At 42.9% G+C, this 19,832-nt stretch overlaps 1 protein-coding gene across 3 annotated transcripts in view; it reads left to right on the plus strand.

Annotated features, from left to right (window-relative positions):
* Slc5a10 (solute carrier family 5 member 10) overlaps positions 1–19,832 on the plus strand; it is a 69,118-nt gene that overhangs the window by 2,469 nt on the left and 46,817 nt on the right. For all 3 annotated transcript variants that reach the window (XM_010618910.3, XM_010618908.3, XM_010618909.3), the window contains exons 2-5: positions 12,378–12,449; positions 12,824–12,928; positions 13,431–13,490; positions 14,154–14,258. In XM_010618910.3, the coding sequence (XP_010617212.1) occupies positions 12,378–12,449; positions 12,824–12,928; positions 13,431–13,490; positions 14,154–14,258 (342 nt within the window). The remainder of the gene's footprint in view (positions 1–12,377; positions 12,450–12,823; positions 12,929–13,430; positions 13,491–14,153; positions 14,259–19,832) is intronic.

A 19,832-nucleotide genomic window follows, 5' to 3' on the forward strand; every position in this document is an offset into this window, starting at 1 on the left:
TTTTTTTTTTTTTTTTTTTTTTTGGTACCGGGGAATTGAGCTCCGGTCCTTGAGCTTGCAAGGCAGGCCACCGAACTGCTGAGCTAAATCCCCGGCCCCAAAGACTACTATTTTAAACATGGTTTAATGAATAGTTTAAGCCCACCATTGAGACCTACTGCTGAAGGAGGAAAAAGGACTCAATTCCAAATATTACTGCTCACTGACCATGCACCTGGTCACCCCAGAGCTCTGATGGAGATGTACGGTGAGATTGTTGTTTTCATGCCTGCCAACAGCATCCATTCTGCAGTTCATGGCCCCAAGAGTACACTTTTGCATCTCAGTATATATAAAATACATTTCATAAGGCTATTGTTACCATATGTAGGGATTGCTCTGATGAATCTGGGCAAAGTAAATTGACAACCTGGAAGGGATTCACGATGCTAGATGCCATTAAAAAGAATATTCAAGATTCATGGGAGGAGGTCAAAGTGTCAGCATTAACGGGAGTTTGGACAGAGTTGTTCCAACCCTTATGAAGGACTTTGAGAGGTTCAAGACTTTGGTGAAGGATATATTTGCACACATGGTAGAAATAGCAAGAGAATTAGATGTAGCTGTTATAAATTGTGTGGGTATGCCTGTATAAATCTACTCTGCCTCTGCTTTGTAAATGGAATGGCAAGGCCTAGATGACACATGTATGTTTAATGGATATTTTGAAAAGCAAAATACTGTACTATACTACTTTAACTCTTTCAGGAAGATACCTAGAAGATGAATAGATGGATCAAATGAAATTTCTAGGGTTTTATTTGTTTGTTTGTCTGTTTGTTTAAGGAATCCCCGGGGCCAGGGATTTAGCTCAGTGGTTTCGCTGCCTGCCTTGTAAGCAGAAGGTCCCAAGTTTGATCCCTAGTACCAAAAAAAGAAAGAAAGGAATCTCCCTATAGATATTTATGAGTGTGCTAGTTTACATTCCCAAAAACAATGTAGAAGATTTCCTTATTCCCTGCAGCCTTGCAAGCATTTGCTATTATATGATTGCTTGATGACAGCCATTCTTCCTGGAATAATATGGGATCTCAGTGTTGTTTTAATTTGAATTTCTGTAATGACCAGAAATGTTGAATATTTTGCCATGTATTTTTTTGGCCATTTGTACTCCATTTTTAAAAGATTGACACATATTTTGGTATATAATGATTGCATTCATCATGGGGAGTTGGTGCATGACATATCTTAATTCTTTTTTTATATCCTTCCCTTCCCCTCCCTTCCCTCCCTCACTCTTCCTCCATCTCTTGGATCCCTTCTGTACTTCTGTGAAGTGTCTAGCCTTTCATTTGCCCATTATTTGATAAGGTCTTTTATTTTAAGAGGTCTAATTTTTTGAGTTCTCTATGTGTTCTAGGTATTTAGTCCTTTGTCTGAGGATTGGCTGGCAAAAGTTTTTTCCCATTCTGTAGGTTGTCTCTACTCTGTCATTTCTTCACTGTGCAGGAGTCTTTTAATTTGACATGTTCCCATTCGTTGATTCTATGTTATTTTTTGCACAAGTGGGGTTCTGTTCAGAAAGTCCTTGCCTAAGCCTATGTCTTCAAGAGTTTTACTTGTTATCTTCCAGTGGATTAAGAATTTCTGTTTTCACATTTTGATCTTTGGTCCATTTTTATTTTAGTTTAGCACATGGTGAGAGATAGGGGTCTATATTTGGTCTTCTCCATGTGGATAGCCAATTTTCGAAGCATCACTGTTAAAGAGGCAATCTTTCCTCCAGTATACGTTTTTGACCCCTTTGTCAAAGAGCAGATAGCTAGGCTTGCCTGGGGTTGTTTCTGCATTTTCTATTCTGTTCCACTGATCCATATGTCTGTTTTTGTCCCAATACCATTGCTGCTTTTATCACTGTGGCTTTGTAATTTTACTTGAAATCCAGGATTGTTATTCCTCCTCCTTTGCTCTTGTTACCCAGGGTTGCTTTGCTATTCTGGTTCTCTTATGATTCCATGTGAATTTTATGACTGTTTTCTCTAATTCCGTGAGAACTATTGTTGGTTTTTATTGGAATGGTGTTAAATCTGTTTATTAGTTTTGGTAGTATGGCCATTTTGACTATTTGGGTTGTGCCTAACTAGGAACAGGGGCCATCTTTCCATTTTCCAATGTCCTCTTCAATCTCCTTTTTCAGAGGACTGTAGTCTTCATTCTAGAGGTCTTTCACTTCCTTGGTTAGGTTAATACCTAAGTATTTTATTTTTCTTGATGCTACGGTGAACGGTATTGTTTTCCTAATTTCTTTTTCAATGAGTTCATTATTGGTGTACAGGAATGCTATTAATTTCTGTGTGTTGATTTTCTACCCTGAAACACTACTAAATTTTGTTATTAATTCTAGGAGGTCCTTGGTGGAATTTTTTGGGTCTTCAATGTAGAGAATCATGTCACTTGCAAATAGTGATAATTTGACTTCTTCCTTTTATATATATTTTTTTTTTCTTTCTCTTGCCTGATTGCCCTAGTTAATGTTTTAATTACTATATTGAATGGAGAGGTGATAGTTGAACATCCACATCTTATTCCTGATTTGGAAGAATAGCTTTCATATTTTTCCCCATTTAATATGATGTTGGCAGTAGGTTTGTCATAAATGGCTTTTATCAGATTGACATAAGGTTCCTCTATAATTGTTTTCTTTAGGGTTTACGTCATAATGAATGTTGGATTTGGGTATTTGGTTAAGGCAGGGTCTCATTATGTAGTTTAGTCTGGTCTTAAACTCACTATTTAACCCATTCTGCCCTCAAATTCATGGCAGTCTTCCTGCCCAGCCTCCCAAGTGCTAGGATTACAGCTCTGGATGTTGGATTTTGTCAAAGGCTTTTCCTGCATCTATTGAGATGATCATGTAGTTTTTATCCTTGTTTCTGTTTGTGTGATATATCACATTTATTGATTTGCCTATGTTAAGCCATCCTTGCATCCTTGGGATGATGCCTACTTGGTCATGATATATGATTTCTAAATGATTTGTTGCATTCTGTTTGCCAGTCTCATGTTAAGGATTTTTACATCTTTGTTCTTTAAAGAGATTGGCCTATAGTTCTCTTTTCTGACAGAATCCTTGTCTGGTTTTGAAATTCGGATAAGGCTAGCTTCCAGGAATGATTTAGGAGTACTCCTTCCCTTTCATCTTCATTAGAGTTTGAGGAGTACTGGCATTATATCCTCCTTGGAGTTTAAGAATTCAGCAGTGAATATATCAGGCCCTAGGCTTTTATTGGTAGGGTTTATTATTATTATTTCTATTTCATTGCTTGTTATTGGATTATTCAGAGTTTTTATATATCTTTTTGGTTCAGTTTTGGTAATTCATATATATCTAGGGATCTACTCATTTCTTCTGAATTCTCCATTTTTTTAAGTAGTTACCAATAATCTTCAGGGTTTTGACAGTGTCTGTTGTGATTTCCATTTCTTTCTATTTTTAATTGCATTGATTTGGATCTTTTCTTTCCTTTTTTGGTAAGATTGGCTAAGTGTTTTTATATTTGGCTTATTCTTCCGAAGAATGAGCTCTTCAATTCATTGATTCTTTGTATTTATTTTTTAGTCTCCGTTTCATTGATCTTTATAATTTCCTTCCTGTCTTTGGTTTGGGTTCTTCTTGTTTTTCTAAGATCTTGAAGTACATCATTAGTTGTTTATTTGGACTGTATGTATTTTTCTGATGTGGACATTCACAACTATAAACCTCCCTCTTAGGGAGGTCACTTTCATTATGTCTAATAGGTTCTGGTACTGTCATTATCATTTAATTCTAGGAACTGTCTAATATCTTCCTTGATTTTTTTTTCTGTGAACTTCTGATTATTCAAGAGGATATTGTCTGATTTCCATACTAATTTCTAGTTTCATTGCACTATGATCTGATAATAAGTATAAGAAATTTTTTATTCTTTTGTATTTACTTAAGCGTGTTTTATGGGGTCTGTTTTGGAGAAAATTCCATGTACTGCTGAGAAGAATGTATATTCCATTCTTGGATGGAACACTATGTAGATATCTGTTAAATGTATTTGTTTGAAGGTTTGGTTCAACACATATTTCTTTGTTGACTTTTTGTGAGTTGATCTATTGTAACAGGTGGGTATTGAGGTCCCCCCATAATTAGGTTGATGTTTATCTACTCTGTTTATCTAATCTTTTATATTCACTAATGTTTCTTTTATAAAGTTGAGTATACATGTATATCTATAATTGTTATCTCTTCCTGTTGAATTACTCCCTTAACCTACATATAATGACCTTCTTTGCCTCTTCTGATCGGTTTTGGGTTTAAATCTACTTTTTCTAAAATAGGATAGCTACATCTGCTTGTTTGGGGGTTCCTGTTTCATAGAATATTGTTTCTCATCCTTTGATTTTTTAGTCTGTGCGATTCTTTTTTGGATTAAATATATTTCTTATATACAGTATGCAGTTGGATTTTGTTTCTTGATCCATTCTACCAATCTGTGTCTTCTGTTTGGGGAACACACTGTTTACATTGAGAGTTATAGGGCCAGGGATTTAGCTCAGGGGTTCCACCACCTGCCTTGCAAGGTGCAAGGTCCCAGGTTTGATCCCCAGTAGAAAGAAAAAAAAAAAAACTAGGGCCAGGGATTTAGCTCAGCAGTTCAGTGGCCTGCCTTGCAAGCTCAAGGACCCGAGTTCAATCCCCGGTACCAAAAAAAAAAAAAAAAAAAAAAAAACAAAAAAAAAAAAAAAAAAAAAAAAAAAAACAAAAAAAAAAACAAATGAAAAACAAAAAACTAAATGTAGAACATTGAGAATTATATTACTAGTAAGTATTGATTTATTTGTCATCAAATTATTTTCCTGTTGTTGCCTTTTTCCCTCATGTACTGTCACCCTCCCTGGTATTCATTCTATTACACATATTGGCATTGTTAGCTCATTGTTTCTTTCTAAAATATCCTTGAGGATTTTTTGGAGTGCTACTTGGTGTTCATGAATTTCTTGAAGTGCTCTTTGTCACAGAAAGATCTTATTTCTTCGTTAATTTTAAGACATAGTTTTACAGAATATATCAGTCTAGGTTAGAAGTTGTTTTCTTTTAGGGCTTGAAACACTTCCCTCCAAGTTCTCCTGGCCTTTCAAGTTTGTGTTCAGAAGTCTGCTGTAATTCTGATGGTTTACCTTTATAAGTGATTCATTGCTTTTCTTTAACAGACTTTAAGGTTCTGTCCTTGTACTGGACTTCTGGGATTTTGCCTATGATGTGGAGATGTACTTTTCTGATCACAGCTATTTGGGATCCTACATGCTCCACTTATCTGTATGTTAAATTCTTATTCCTTATTTGGAAAACTTTCTGCTGTTATTTCTTTAAATAGGTATTTTATATTCTATTTATGATTCCATTTGTGCTGTCTTCTGATTTTTTCACTAATTCCAATTAATCTTAGATTAGTCGTCTTTGTGTCATCTAGCAGCTGTTGGATCCATTTTTCCTGTTCTCTTGCTTTGGACAGTATTTCTGAGTAATTGGTCACAAGCATCAGAACTGTCTTCTAGTTCTGACACTCTGTCCTCACGTTGGTCACTTCTGCTGTCCATATTTTCTTTCTTTCTTTTTCTTTGTACCAGGGATCAAACTCAGGACTTTGCGCTTGCCAGGCAGGCAGCAACACAACTGAGCTAAATCCTTGGCCTTTTCTGCCCATATTTTCAATAGAATTTTTAATCTGGATTTCTGTTTGGTATCTTTTGATGGACTGTAATTCTTTGCTAAACTGCTAACATGTTTTCTATTATTTTATTTAGCTCATCTTTTTATTATTGTCCTCTGTAAACTCATTGCTTATTTTCTTTATTATGTCCAGTATCTGTTAAATTATATCTTCTTTGAGCTCACTGAATCCCTTATTGATCTGTTTTTATCATTTCGAATAATTCAGCAAATGCACACACACACACGTGTACATGCACCCTGAGGTTTACAGGTTGATTGTAGTGGCAAGACTTTGTTGCTAGTATGGAGACCTCTTTAGTTGGGGTCTGCTTTTTAGTGAGGCACTCTGGGCATGACTAACTATAGACTTTGCCTCTGTCCCAAGATCTAACTGCTTCCATTGATTTGGGAGGAGAGGTTGCAGTATTGCCAAGCACCCAGTTCTTGATCTAGAACCCATTTCTTTGGGAATGGGTCCCAGTATTATGAATGACACAAAGGCAAGCCAGATACTGGCAAACATAAAAAAAAAAAAAAAGAAAACAAAAACTAATAGCAACAACTATGCCACCCTGTCTGTTGATAGCAATAAAATCATCATAATAATAGCAACAAAAACAAACTGGCTATCAATATACCCTAAGAACCAGCAATGCACCAGCCTTAACCATAGGAAAGAGATCTCTAATTATAGTATAAACACCACACATCTACTAAATGCAACAACTGTACCTCTGCTAACAATAGAAAAGTATTCAATAGTTGTTAACTACCTATCCAAAGATTAATAAAGTTAATGGTTATGCTAGTAAAGATAAAAGGGTCAGCAAATTGGAGAATGAAAAAAGTGAAATTAGAAAAATTAATCAGTGGGTGATGAGACGGAGGAGAGAAAAGTAAAAGATCTTATTAAGCAGTAAAAGAAAATTAATAGACTTAGATAAAAGTAACAGAAAATAACAAGAAGGAAAAAATGTGGAGAGCAAAATAAAAAACATTAAAGGCAAAATTCATCCTAAAAAATGTACAGTAAAGGTAAAAAATCTATTTAATGATAAAAAATTAAAGGCTTTTCTTAGGGCTTGCCCTGCTGGCCCAGTCCATTATTTCTCCCTGGAGCTGCTGACTCTCTGGGTCTTATCTCCTCTCCAAGGGCATTGTCTTTTCCACAGTTAAATCAGTCAGTTGGTTGGCACTTATGCTGCCCTGTGCCAAGGGGAATCAAAATGCAATGCAGGTGGCCATGGCCAAGGTGCAGAATCTGCAGGCGGAGGGTCAGCTGGGGGTGAACAAGGCTTTCATGCATGGGTGTGTCTTCCATTTAATAGCCGAAGCCGGACTTTATAGGTCCTAAGAGATCCTTCAGTCCCCCTAGTGAGTAACATGAGCAACATCCCTAATAACACTTGATCTTAGCCAAGAAGCAATGCAACATACCTAATACAATAGTTTGTTCAAAATCATACTATTTGCTAGTCTCTTTTACAGAATTAATACTTTCTGCTTTAATCGAACCGGTTCCTGGGATATTGATGATACAACTGCTGCCTGCTATCAAAACAGAAAAGGATTTTATAGTTGCTGGCATTTCTTATTAGGCATAGACGTTTGCATCAGGTATTATAGAAATTCAATTGCAAAAATTAATGAATGGCCAGGCGTAGTGGCACATGCCTATAATTCCAGCACTTGGGAGGCTGAAGCAGGAGGATTGCTATGAGTTTGAGGCCAGCCTGAGCTACATAGTGACTTCAGAGCCAGCCTGAACTGTAAAGTGAGACCCTGTCTCAAAAAAAAAATTAATGAGCCTTTAATAGTATAACCATAAAGCTTAACTGATCTTTACATAGTTAATCCTATAAAATTATTGTTGAATCATTTTTTACCATTAGCAGAGATATAGCTGTTGCATTAGGTACATATTCACTGTAAGTCAATACTTGGGTTGTCTTAATGTTTTTGCACCATAATTGTGGATCTCTTCTCTAGTGTTAAAGGTGGTACATAATTATTTCTTAGGGTGTGTTAACATCCAGTTCATCTTGGATGATACTACTCTAGCTGATTTGCTTGATATTCCCAGGATTATATAATCATTGCTATTAATTTTTTTCTGTAGGGCAACAACTCAGATTACCTTTGTGACACTAACAATACTAGAATACATTCCCAGAGAACTCAGTGTTGGACCAATTATGCTGCCTTCTCCCCTCCCAAATTAACCAAGGGGGTTGGATCTTGGGTGAGGTAAAGGACTATAGTTATCCATGCCCAAAGTACATCACTGAAAAGCAACTAAGACATCTCTATACTAGCAATAAAGGCTTCACACTATAAGCTTCCACAAACCTTAGCACAAAACAATAGAAACATGAAAAGACATGCAAAAAATGTCTCCCAATATCCCAAACTCCCCCAAAGCCAATCCAGAGGACTTTGAGGGGGGATCCTAAGCCACACATCCAACTTATTTGAAAGGAGAGCAGGAGTTAGAAAACAGATTAAAAATGTACTCAGCAGGAACACAAAAGAAATAACTAAATAGTTAATGGGATTAAATGCCAAATGATCCAGGAGCTTTCAGAAGACAACAACAGAAAGGTGAGCTAAACAAAATGATATAAAACATGAAGGACCAGTTTAGCAAAGAATTAGTCTATGAAACTATTTCAATCTGAACTCCAGGAGATTAAAAATTATATTGAAAGTATGTATGGGTAGCAGAAGTGACAAATATGAGGATACCATTTCATAACTAGAGGACAGTGATGCCTTCCAACATCCACTACTCAAACACTCTAAAAACAAGAGAACATGAAAATGGAGCCAACAGGTGCTAGATGATACAAAGAAGAAGAATCTAAGAATAAATGTATTCCAATCACTTATTCCATTTCACTTATTCAGTGAAAAATTAGAAGGCAACACAAGTGGCATAAAAACACTATTCACAGAAATAATGGCAGATATTGAGTGTGGTGGTGCACACCTGTAATCTTAGCACTTGGGAAGCTGAGGCAGGAGGATTGCCATGAGTATGAGGCCAGCGTGGACTACATAGTGAGCCCTTGTGTCCAAAAAAAGGCAGAAAATTTCCCAAAATAGGGAGAGGTAAACATATAGATAAGTGAGCCATACAGAACCCCAAATATCCATGACCAAAAGAGAACTTCCCCACATCATATTATATTCAAAGTTCCAGAAGTCCATCATGGTGACAAAACTTTAAAAGCTGTTAGAGAAAGGTCATGAATCACATGTAAGGGCAAACCCATTTCAACTACAACAGACTCCTCAACACAGTCTTAAAGACCAAGAGGGCTTTGAGTGAAGTGTTTCAAGGACTAAAAGATAACAACTTACACCCCCAATTTGTGTATTCTGCAAAACTTTCCTTCAAAATTGACAGAGAAATAAGGTATTTCCACAGCAGGAGCATCTCAAGAAATTCATGACTACCAAACCAGCATTACAAAAATACTGTCAAAGATATCCTAGAAAGAGACAATGAAGTCAGCAATGCTAATAATAAGTCAGAAAAAATGAATATACATGGTAGGATAAGCAGCTAAGCAAAAGGGAAAACATCAGGAAACCAACAACAGGAAAATAATGGAATGGCAGGAATAAGTTAATATCTTTTAGTAATAACTCCCAATATGAGTGGTCTCAATTTCCCAATCAAAAGATACAGATTGGCAGAGTGGATGAAGAAACGAAATCCAATAATTTGCAGTATACAAGAAACACATTTAATTCAAAAAATTTGCTGCTTAAAATCAAAGGATGAAAAACAATATTCAATGCAGTGAGAACCCAGAGAAAAGTAGAAGTAACTATCCTAACTTCATATAAAATGGATTTCAAGCCAAACTGATCAGAAGAGACAAGGTCAGGGAACAATTCAATAGGAAGAGTTAACCATTGTATATACACCAAATACCAGCATTACCCAACTTTTAATGAACCCAAGCATTAATGAATGTGAAATGGATAAACATCAGTGCAATTGTAATGGGAGATCTCAATCCCCCAATGTCACAAATGGATAGATCGATTAGACAAAAAAATCAACAAACATCAGAGAGGAATCAAATCTTCAAACAAACAGACTTAATAAACATCTAGAGTATTCTATCCAACAACAGCGGCACATGGGACATTCTCCAAAACAGACCATATGCTAGCCCATAAAGCATACTTAAGTAAATGAAAAAAAATCAAAATTATCCCATGCATATTATCAGATCATACTGCAATGAAACTAGAAGTCAATAGCAAAATAACCCCAGAAACTATGCAAATGCATAGGAATTAAATAATACCCTCTTGAATGATCAATAGATCATAAGTGAAATTAAGGAAGAAATTATAGACAGTTCCTATGATCAAACAATAATGCCAGTACAACATACAAGAACCTCTCATACATAGTGAAAGCAGTCCACAGAGGTTGTTGTTGTTGTTTAAATAAAGTGTTTTTTTAAAGAGGCTTTTTTTTTTCTTTTTTGGACCAGGAATCTAACTCAGAGCCTCATGCTTACACCACTGAGCTGTATTCCCAGCCCCCTCCACCAAAGAGGAAAGTTTATACCTCACATCAGAAGAACAGATTGAGCTCAAATAAATAACCTAATGATGCACCTCAGTGTTCTAGAGAAACAAAAGCAATCCAGATCCAAAGCTAGTATGAGGAAAGAAATTATAAAGATCAGGACAGAGATTAATGAACTTGAGACTAAAAATCAATACAATGAATCGAAGTGTTGGTTCCTTGAAAATATAAATAAAACAGAAAAACTCTTATCCAATCTTACCAAAAATAAAGGAAATACACAAATCCATGCAATCAGAAATGAAGAAGGTGAAATTTCAACAGATTCTGCCAAAATCCAGAGGATCTTTGATAACTACTTTGAGAACCTATACTCTAATATAAAGGAAAATCTAGAAAACATGGATAGATTCCTAGATATGAACTACCAAAGCTGAACCAAGAGGACATAAAAAACATGAGTAATGCAATATCAGTAAATTAAATTGAAGGAATAATTTTTTTAAACTACCAACTAAGAAAAGCAAGCCCAGGTCCAAACAGGTTCACTGTCAAATTCTACAAGGTCATTAGAGAAAATCTAATGCCAATACTCTTCAAACTCTTTCATGAAATCAGAAGGGAAGCAGAACTCCCAAAGTCATTCCTGGAAGCGAGCAATACCCTGATTCCAAAACCAGAAAAAGGAACCAACCAAAAGAGAACTATAGGCCAATGTCTGTAATGAACATAGAGGCAAAACTTAAGAAGATGCTGATGAACTGAATGTAGCAAATCGTCATAAAGACCATGCACGATGATAATTCCAGAGATGCAGGCATGGTTTAATGTACATACGTAAATAAACACAATACACCACATAGACAGAAGAAAGGCCAAAAATCACATCATCATCTCAATAGATGCATGGTTTCCTCTTATATGAGAAATGCAATAGATAAATGAAGTGCAAAATAAAAGACAGGAAAGAAATAAAAATAAAAGAAATAAAAAATAAAAGGAAAGAGAGAAAAATTTATTGTAATCTAAAATGGATTGTCTAAAATGTACCTAAGAGTGCACCCTGATTTAGTAGTGATGGGAACCTTTTAGGCTTTCAGTGATGCAAACCGCCCACTGCAACACACATGCCATCGGTCCACCACCACTGATTTTGTATATTGTTTTATGTGTTTTCTATGCTTTTTGGCCCATTATTCTGGCTGTTATTCTGTGTTTATGATAATTAAATTGGCAAAGACTTCTAAAATAAATCTGATGCTGGCAAAAATCCAACATTTTAAACCCTTTCATAGTGTCCAATTCATGGTATTTAATACATTTAAATTGCTGTGGAACTTGTAATTCTATCTAATGGCAAAGCATTTTCATCATTCCAAAAGGAAATCCTCTCCATTCTTCTTACTCCCCATCTCTTGGAAACCTCTAATCTGTGTTTGTCTCTGTGGATTTGCCTATTATGAACAGCATGTAAGTTGAATTACATATATGTTGCCTTCTATGTCTGTTGTTTTCGCTGAACATAATGTTTTAAAGGTTCACTCAAGCTGTAGCATGCATCAGAACTTCATTCATTTCTCTTTCTTGGGTGTTGGGAGTTTATTTATTTGTAATATTCCATTATATGGCTATACAACATTTATTTATTCATTCAGTAGTTGATCGACCCTTGGGTTGTTTCCACTTCTGGCTATTCTGAGTGGTGCTGCTGTGGACATTCCTACATACATTTTTAGTGGACATCTGATTTCAGCTCTTTTGGGTATAATTCAGACTGGCACTGCTGCATTACATGGCAATTCAATGCTTTTGGCGGGGGGTGTGGGAACTGAAACAGAGCTTCACACAAATGCTCTACCACTGAGCTACAACTGCAGCCCTTTTTATTTTAAGATGGGGTCTTGCTAAATTGCCCAGATTCAAACTTGTGGGCTTCCCACCTTCACCTCTGAAGTAGCTGGGATTATAAGTATGTGCCACTCTGCCCAGCCTATGCTTAGCTTTTTTGAGGAACTGCCAACCTTTTTCTGCAGCAATAAGCCATTCCCACCAACAGTGCACAGCGTTCCAACTCCTGCTTCTCCTCTTCTGTCCTCATAGTCTTCTTGTCGAGCCAGCAGGAATACAGTGAGTGGATACTTCCTGGCAGGCCGGGACATGACGTGGTGGCCGGTAAGTGAACCCTGACTTATTGTACCCCCTCTATCCAGCCTGGAAGTCAGCTTCCATCTGCATCCCTGAGGTGATTTCATGTGTCATCCTCTTCCAAGGTTGCTGCAAGGGCTGGCTCAATAGTCTAGGCCTGAGGCTGGCAGGAGAAGCCCAAACTGGACATGTAGGGACAGGCTGATGGAAATTGGGTAAAGGATGGGGATCTAGAGTCTAAAAACTTTGTCTGCTCCTTAGCTGGGTGGCCAGCCCAGAGAAGCCTGGACTCTTTACCTGTAAAGTAGGAATGGGGGCCCACTTGTTTGTGAAGTTGTTGGGTCCAGGGTGAAGCCTGCATGGTGGGCCTGCCACTGATTGATTTTCCTCTTTCCCTCCAGATTGGAGCCTCCCTCTTTGCAAGCAGCGAGGGATCTGGCCTCTTTGTTGGATTGGCTGGCTCAGGTGCAGCTGGAGGCCTGGCTGTGGCAGGCTTCGAATGGAATGTGAGCCCCGGAGGAGAGACACAACCTGTGGGAGGGCTGGGGCACAGGGTATAGCAACCATAACCAGTCCCTGGTTCCGAGTAACCACAAGTGCCAGCCCATGTCTAGGCAGGTCCCTAGACAGGCAGTGTCCCTAAGCAAGCTACTAGTCAAGACATCAATGTGCTGGACAGGAGCTGATGGCCTCGGCCTCGGCCTTGGACTTTAAGACTGGGGCTGAGGCTGGGACTAGTAAATGCCCTTGCCATCACTGTTGCCCTCAAGAGGCTCACAGCCACTTCATATGTCAAGGGAGAGGTAGAGCTATTGGGATGGGGACCTGCCCTACCGAAGCCCGGCCAGAGACGGGGAGGCCCCTCTCCCATGCCTGCCCAGATTCTCACACCAAACCAGGCAGGAGAGATAGGCCTCCAGACCAACAGTTCCCACCGCATCTACTTATGTCTAGAGGCAGGGCTTTGGGAAGCCACATGGTGTCCCTCACCTGCCTCTGTTCCCACAGGCCACGTATGTTCTCCTGGCACTGGCGTGGGTGTTTGTGCCCATTTACATCTCCTCAGAGGTGAGTCTGGGAGCTGGGCTTTGGGCCCAGTTGGTGGTGGTAAGCAGGACTCCCGAGACCTCGTGTCTAAGCAGGAGAACCCTCCAGGCTGGTTTATTATCAGTGCGACTACCATTTTCAGTGGCCCACTAAAATAGGTTCTCTTGGGCCACAACCTGAACACCTGTGGGCTCATTCCCACTGCTCTCTGTAGGCAGCAGCTCAGTGGGGACATTCGACTGCTTGCATACCTGGGCAGTATAACTAGGTAGCACACCTGGCTGCACATTCTTGACTCACGCATTCCTTCAGTCCCACTTTGTTGTCACTAAGCCCCTTGGGTTTCCTTCCCTGGTTCTTTTTCAGAGGCAACCCTGCTCAGCCCTCATAGCTGCACCCCATCCAGCCTCAGCACAGCTCCTCTGGATTTGTCACAACAACCTCCCAACTCGTCCCTTTGTTCTCAGCTGTGGCTCTTCCATCCAATCTCAGCACGCCACTGCCCTTAGGGGAGCCTGAGCCTTAGGGCTGGGGCTGGGGCTATAGTAAATGCCTTTGTCATTGTCGTTGTCTTTGAGAGGCTTAGGAGCCAAAGGAGAGGTGGGGTTCTTGGGATGGGCCCCTGCCTTGAACGCTGGGCATTGTCCCCAGGAGTGCTTATCCCTTGCCCCTATGCCTTCCCAGATTGTCACCTTGCCTGAATACATTCAGAAGCGCTTTGGAGGCCAGCGCATCCGCATGTATCTATCCGTCCTCTCCCTGCTGCTGTCTGTCTTTACCAAGATATCGGTGAGTCTCCTACTCCACCCTCCATGGCATAGCCTGGAAACATGCCCCATCTGGGAGCCTCTCAAATGGACCTGACATCCTCTCACCCACCTCTGAGACCCGAGGAGGAACAATGGGTCACACCACAATTCTGGGAAAGCTGATCCAGAGTCCCTGGGCTGAAAGCTCAGCTGCCAACCCTACTGGGTGGGAGTGGTAGGGGCCAGACCTGGGTGTCTTCCTTGTAGCTTTCATCAAGATGAGCCAGAATCTCCCACTGGAGGGTGACAGAAGCCCATGTGACCTCTGCCAGGCCTGCATTCGCATGGAGCCATCTCCTGCTTCCCACCCTGATCACTCTGGGCAGCTCCATGGCTTCAACTCTTCCTTTGGCCTCAACCTGAGAACATTAGGAGCAGAAAGCACCACCTCAAATGTCAAAGTCAGTAGGAGCCCAGAGCCTGCCTTGTCTGAACCCCTGATTTAACAAATAAGAAAACTGAGGCCCAAGGAAGAAAAAGAAGTCACCCCAAGCCTCTGCTCACAGACTCTGGCAATACCAGCTTCCCATACCCTGTTGGATTCCAGGTCACCAGGAACTTGCAGCCTCCCTCAGCTTCAGGCTTCAAAGGAGCCTGGGTTTGGGGGCTGCTCATTCTGGCCAAAGCCTCTGAGCCTCTCTTAGCCTCAACTTCTTCAACTTGTAAGATGGGCTGTCATTGCCCACCTCTCAGGTCTTCCTGAAGGTAGCTGATGGCTTGTGTGTGGTCTGGGGGATGTGCTCTGTGGGGCCTCTCTGCTCAGCAGCAAAGTCATTTCCTACAATATCTGTTCAGCTCTGGGGCTACGAAAATCCAGGCTTCAGGAGGCATGGAGGTTGCAGAGGCTGAGGTCTTGCTGGTCAGCCAGAAGCTGTGGGAATAGCTGAAGGAGGGCTCCAAGAACACCAACCAGAGCCCTCCCTGGGCCCTGCCTTGGATCTGACTGGGCACTGGCCTGCCCCCATCCTCCTTAGGTCCCCTGTAGCCTTAGCTTTGTGTCTCCTATATTCTGTGCCTTCAGGGCTGCTCAGGGTGGGGAAAGACTCCTCAGAGCATCTTGTTAATGTAGCCAGTTTCCGGGCATTGTTAGCAGTAAGCATCACCACACCATCACTACTAGATGTTCTCAAGGAATCCTCAGAGGTTCTCTTCCTAAATGGATCCCTTTAGAATCTGAGGGACCTGGCCTCAGGATGATGTCCTTGAGGCTGAATTCTGAAACTCCCCCCCACACTCTTCCTCACTCTGCCCCATCTCCTGAGTCCACCTCTCTGGCATCCAGATATACAGAAATAGATAACACCTGGCTCTGATCTGCCCTGGTTCTCAATGTGGTACGAGGCAGATAGAGAAAGAGAACAGACAAGCACGGACCTCAGAAAAGGAAGCAATAGAGCCTGTGGGGGATGGGAGTGACATTTGATTCTGGCATCTTTGAAGGAAAGGATGCTGACAGGGGAGGGAGAATAAACACCAAAAAGAGAGACAGGACAGTATGGGATGAGTTGGGGGCAACTGGGTCAGGAGACCTAGAATCTAGTGATCACTAAGCTAGATACTTCCCAGAACCAGATAGGAAATGGTGTGAGGACTGGGAGTGAGATAACAGGCAGTTTAAGGAACTCAGGCAAAGCAGAGAATGTGCTCCGGCATTCACAAAAACAGAAGCAGGTGCCACATCTGGCTCTTAGGCTGCCAGCCTTCCATACCTGACCTAGAGGGCTACCGTGAGAGATAAGACTGAGGAGCTCCAGCGGGAAGAAGTCAAACGTACAGCGTCAGGCAGCGGGGTGGCAGGTTCAGGTTGCAGGTCAGTGCTCTCTGGAACCTCCCGGAAGATGAGCTGGAAGGATGAGTGGCGGGGTGGGACTTCTGGCACTGCTGAAGGAAGAGCTCAGCCAAGTGGGAAGGATCCTTAGATGCTGTCCTCCAGCACCCATTCGTGGATGTGACCACTGAGACCTGGTCAGACACTGTCGCCTTGGCCAAGGTCCTGACAAACCAGACAGAGGTCAGCCAGAACCCTGCCTCCTGCCCAGGACCAGGCCACACATATTGTCCCCACTCCCTGCAGCCAGGATGTGGTGCTTCCAACTCTACCTTGTGATGGGGGTGATTCAGAGCACCTGCCTATTAAATGGGGAGCAACCAGTCACATCAAGCCCAGGCTCCAGAACCAACACTGGGGCTGCTGGGGTGAGGCAGAGGGTGATGCGAAAGGAACACTTAATTGCTGGCTTGGGGAGTGACCAGGACTGTCCTGACTGATGGCTTTGGACTGCAGCTGTTTGAAGTGTGTGTTCCCCACTGGCCCCCAGAGGCCCTGACCTTACTGGGCTGAGTCCCAGGAACATCTTCGACGTCTGAACATCCAGAACTGCTCCAGACAAAGCCTGCCCAGACAGGGATCACAAGGCTGCTGCCACCATCCTGCAGAGAAGACAAGGACCTCCAGAGAGCACTTTGAGGACAGAGTACAGGGGACTGAGGCACACAATTCCATCACTGTAGGTCTCTGGGCCTCTGGAACTAGGGGAACCAGGCAAGATAATCCATATGCCTTAAAGGCCAATTGTGACCCACAAGGTCCTCCATCGTGTGGCCCCTGCTGCCTCACTGGCCTCTCCTCTCCGTGTTCTTCTGGCCTTCTGACACTTCTCCCCACACACCAGTGTTCCTGCCTTTGCATCGGCTGTGGTCTTGGCCTGGAACTCTCTTCCCCGATGCCCAGGAGGCTCCCTACTTCTCGCCAGTCTTTGAAATCCTGCTTTGCCCCTACCCTACCAGTCCTGCCTACTTTCTTCTCTCCTTTGTCCTACCTTTAGCATCTTCCCCCATGTTGAATAATTGACTTGGGGCATCTGTAGTCTACCTTCCCCATTTTTCTTTGTTCGCTGCTATGTCTTCAATGTTTCTACATGCCCAGCACCTCTCCTGGGACTGAGTTCAATAATATATGCCAATGGTGGGCACATTTGTCTGTGAAGGACCTGATAGTGATTATTTTCAGCTTTGGGGCCACGCAGTCCTGTCCCAACTCCAAAACGTCTCCAATCTCAGACAACAGTACCGTGGGGACTAGACGGCCCGGGAGCTTTAGCGTGCCTCTCCTTACCTGGGAACACACCTACTTATCATGCACCTACTGTGTGGCCCCAGGAGCACTTTCCAGACAGACCTGATATGTAAATGGAACTGTATAATCACAACAAAGGGTAAAAGCATGATCCCAGAAGCAACCATGTGGCTGCAAGAGAGTCTAGGGAGAGCCGGGCAGGGAGCAGCTTGGCTGAAAGCGCATGGGCTGGCATGGACATGCCGTGTTGCTGCTGCAGTGTCTGAGACAGGACTGACGGCAACGGGGCAGCTTGTTAAAAGAGGTGTGATGGTGGGCAGCAGGGGGCAGGAGGGCACATACGTTCTCTATGCTGGGCTGAGTAGAGCCTTCCAACCTGACAAGGAATCCAGGCTGAGAGGGGCTTCTGGGGTGGGTGGGGCCTATGGGTTAGGCAGGGATGGGCAGGTGGACGTCATTCCTTGGACCAATTCAGGCCCTCTGGTTCTCCTGTGAGGGAGCCTGGTGTCTGAAGGTCTAGTGAGGGCTCCAAAGAGAGTGGACACATACTGGGGAGAGAAGCCTCAGCAGCGTGCGGGTGTCGATTGCAGGGAGTATAGCAAAGGCAAGAAGCTCCTGTTCTGAGCCTCTGGGGGAAAGAAATGGGCGGGGGACATGGGAGACAATTTAGGGGGAAAATCATAGTGATCTGTGTTAAATGCCAGTGCAGGGTCTACTCCAGGTTCTCTACCACTCTACAGAGGAAAGAAGGGGCTCCAGGGAAGAGGGTGGCCAGGTACAGTGTGGCAGGAGCACCCCAGATTCCAGTTTCCAGCGGCTGAGAGATAGAATGAGGCTCCTTCATGCACATGGGAGCTGAGGTTCCAAGCTGTGCAAGCCTGCAGGTCAGCCCCAGCCTGCCCTGTGCAGAACCATGCTCCTCATTGGACTGGGCTCTGGCCCCCACGTCCCTGGTGGTGGCCATTGCTTCAAGGGGCAGAGCTGCCTTCTCTCCACACTGTGCTCCCTTGTGGAACCTGGCCCTCCTTCCTGGGGAGCTCGCAGACCCAAGAGAAGACCCTGCCTTCTGGGACTGCAGGACTTTGAGCAAGGTATTTGCTTCTCTGTGCCCAAGGTTGATGATTCTAGGACGCATTAGGTGAGTCAGAGCATTAGATTAAACACATGATCATTTATCACTTATCAAAGATGGCAAGGTGGCAAGGGCTTTGTGGGGGATGTCAAGGGCCTTGGAAGACTGGCTGGGACTCCGGGCACAAGACAAGGGAAGCAGCCTGTAGGTAGAAGATATGGGCAGTTGGGAATCATACTGGAGGGAAGAAACAGGGAGGAAGACTGAGATAGAGATGAACTCCCAGGAGAAGGCAGCTGGCCAGGATCCTAGACATCAGCCTGCAGCTGGGGCAGATTTTTGAGTCTGGATGGATCAGTGGCTTGGCTGTATTGGGCAATGACTTGGAGTGAAGTCCTGGCTTGCTCTAGGCCCTTGAGGGTGACCCTTCCTTGGGGAGGAACATACACATGCTGTTTGTTTTTCCTTTTTTTAATGGTGTCCCATGGTTTTGTTACCATGAGCAAGTTCCTTTGCCGTCTTGGCCTGGAGGACTCCAGCTGTGTCTTCAGGGGGTTAGATTAGACTGCAGCTGCTGTTGGGACCACCCAAAGAGGGAGCACAGAGGAGAGAATGGCCCCTCCGTGGTCACCTGATCTTCCTTGAGCCTCTCTTGGCAGACCAGCAGGTGGCAAGTGAAGACAGCTGCAGAGATGGGAGCCTCAGGCTCCAGCCAGACTGGTAGAAACAATTGTGCTTGCTGCATATGCATGTGCCCATTTTACATATAAGGCTCAGAAAGTGAAATGACCTACTCACAAAGTGACATGGCTGGGACACTGCAGGCCAGGGACACAAACCCAGGTCTGTGCAACTCTCAGCTTCTACCAGGCCTGGGTCTCCAGGAAAGACTTTAAACTGCAGAAGGGTCATATAGCACCAGGGAATGTCTATATTGGAGATTCCTCTGTGGTGCTGGCAATTGCTTCTTTGAAGGACCTATTGACCCCCTGTAGGGTCAACAGAGAAGAAACAGTTAAGGACCCACCTCCACACCTTTGCCTGTACTATTTGAAGCCTGCCAGCACAAAAGGAAGAGAGGGAAGACTGACTATCCATGAAACAGCAGTCAGGAACCTGGGATGGCTGAGTTTGGAGGATGAAAGGCAGAGGCTGGGACTGTAAAGGCAGAAGGTGCTGGGGAATCAGGGCCTGGAAGCAGCAAAGGACAAGGCATGGGAATGAGGCTGCTGACCTAGTGTGCCCAGAATCTGAAGATCGGGTGCACAGAACAGGGCTCTGTCCCTCACACCTGGGGTCCAGCAAGGGGTCCTGAGCAGCAGCTGGAGGACAGCCAGATGGGGGAAACTGGTGCAGCAGGCTTTCTAGAGACTTCCTGCCCCCTCTGGGCCTTGTCTCACCTGGCA

Source organism: Fukomys damarensis, unplaced genomic scaffold (genome assembly GCF_012274545.1).
Source record: "Fukomys damarensis isolate Sample0158 unplaced genomic scaffold, DMR_v1.0_HiC HiC_scaffold_13, whole genome shotgun sequence".
Taxonomy (NCBI): domain Eukaryota; kingdom Metazoa; phylum Chordata; class Mammalia; order Rodentia; family Bathyergidae; genus Fukomys; species Fukomys damarensis.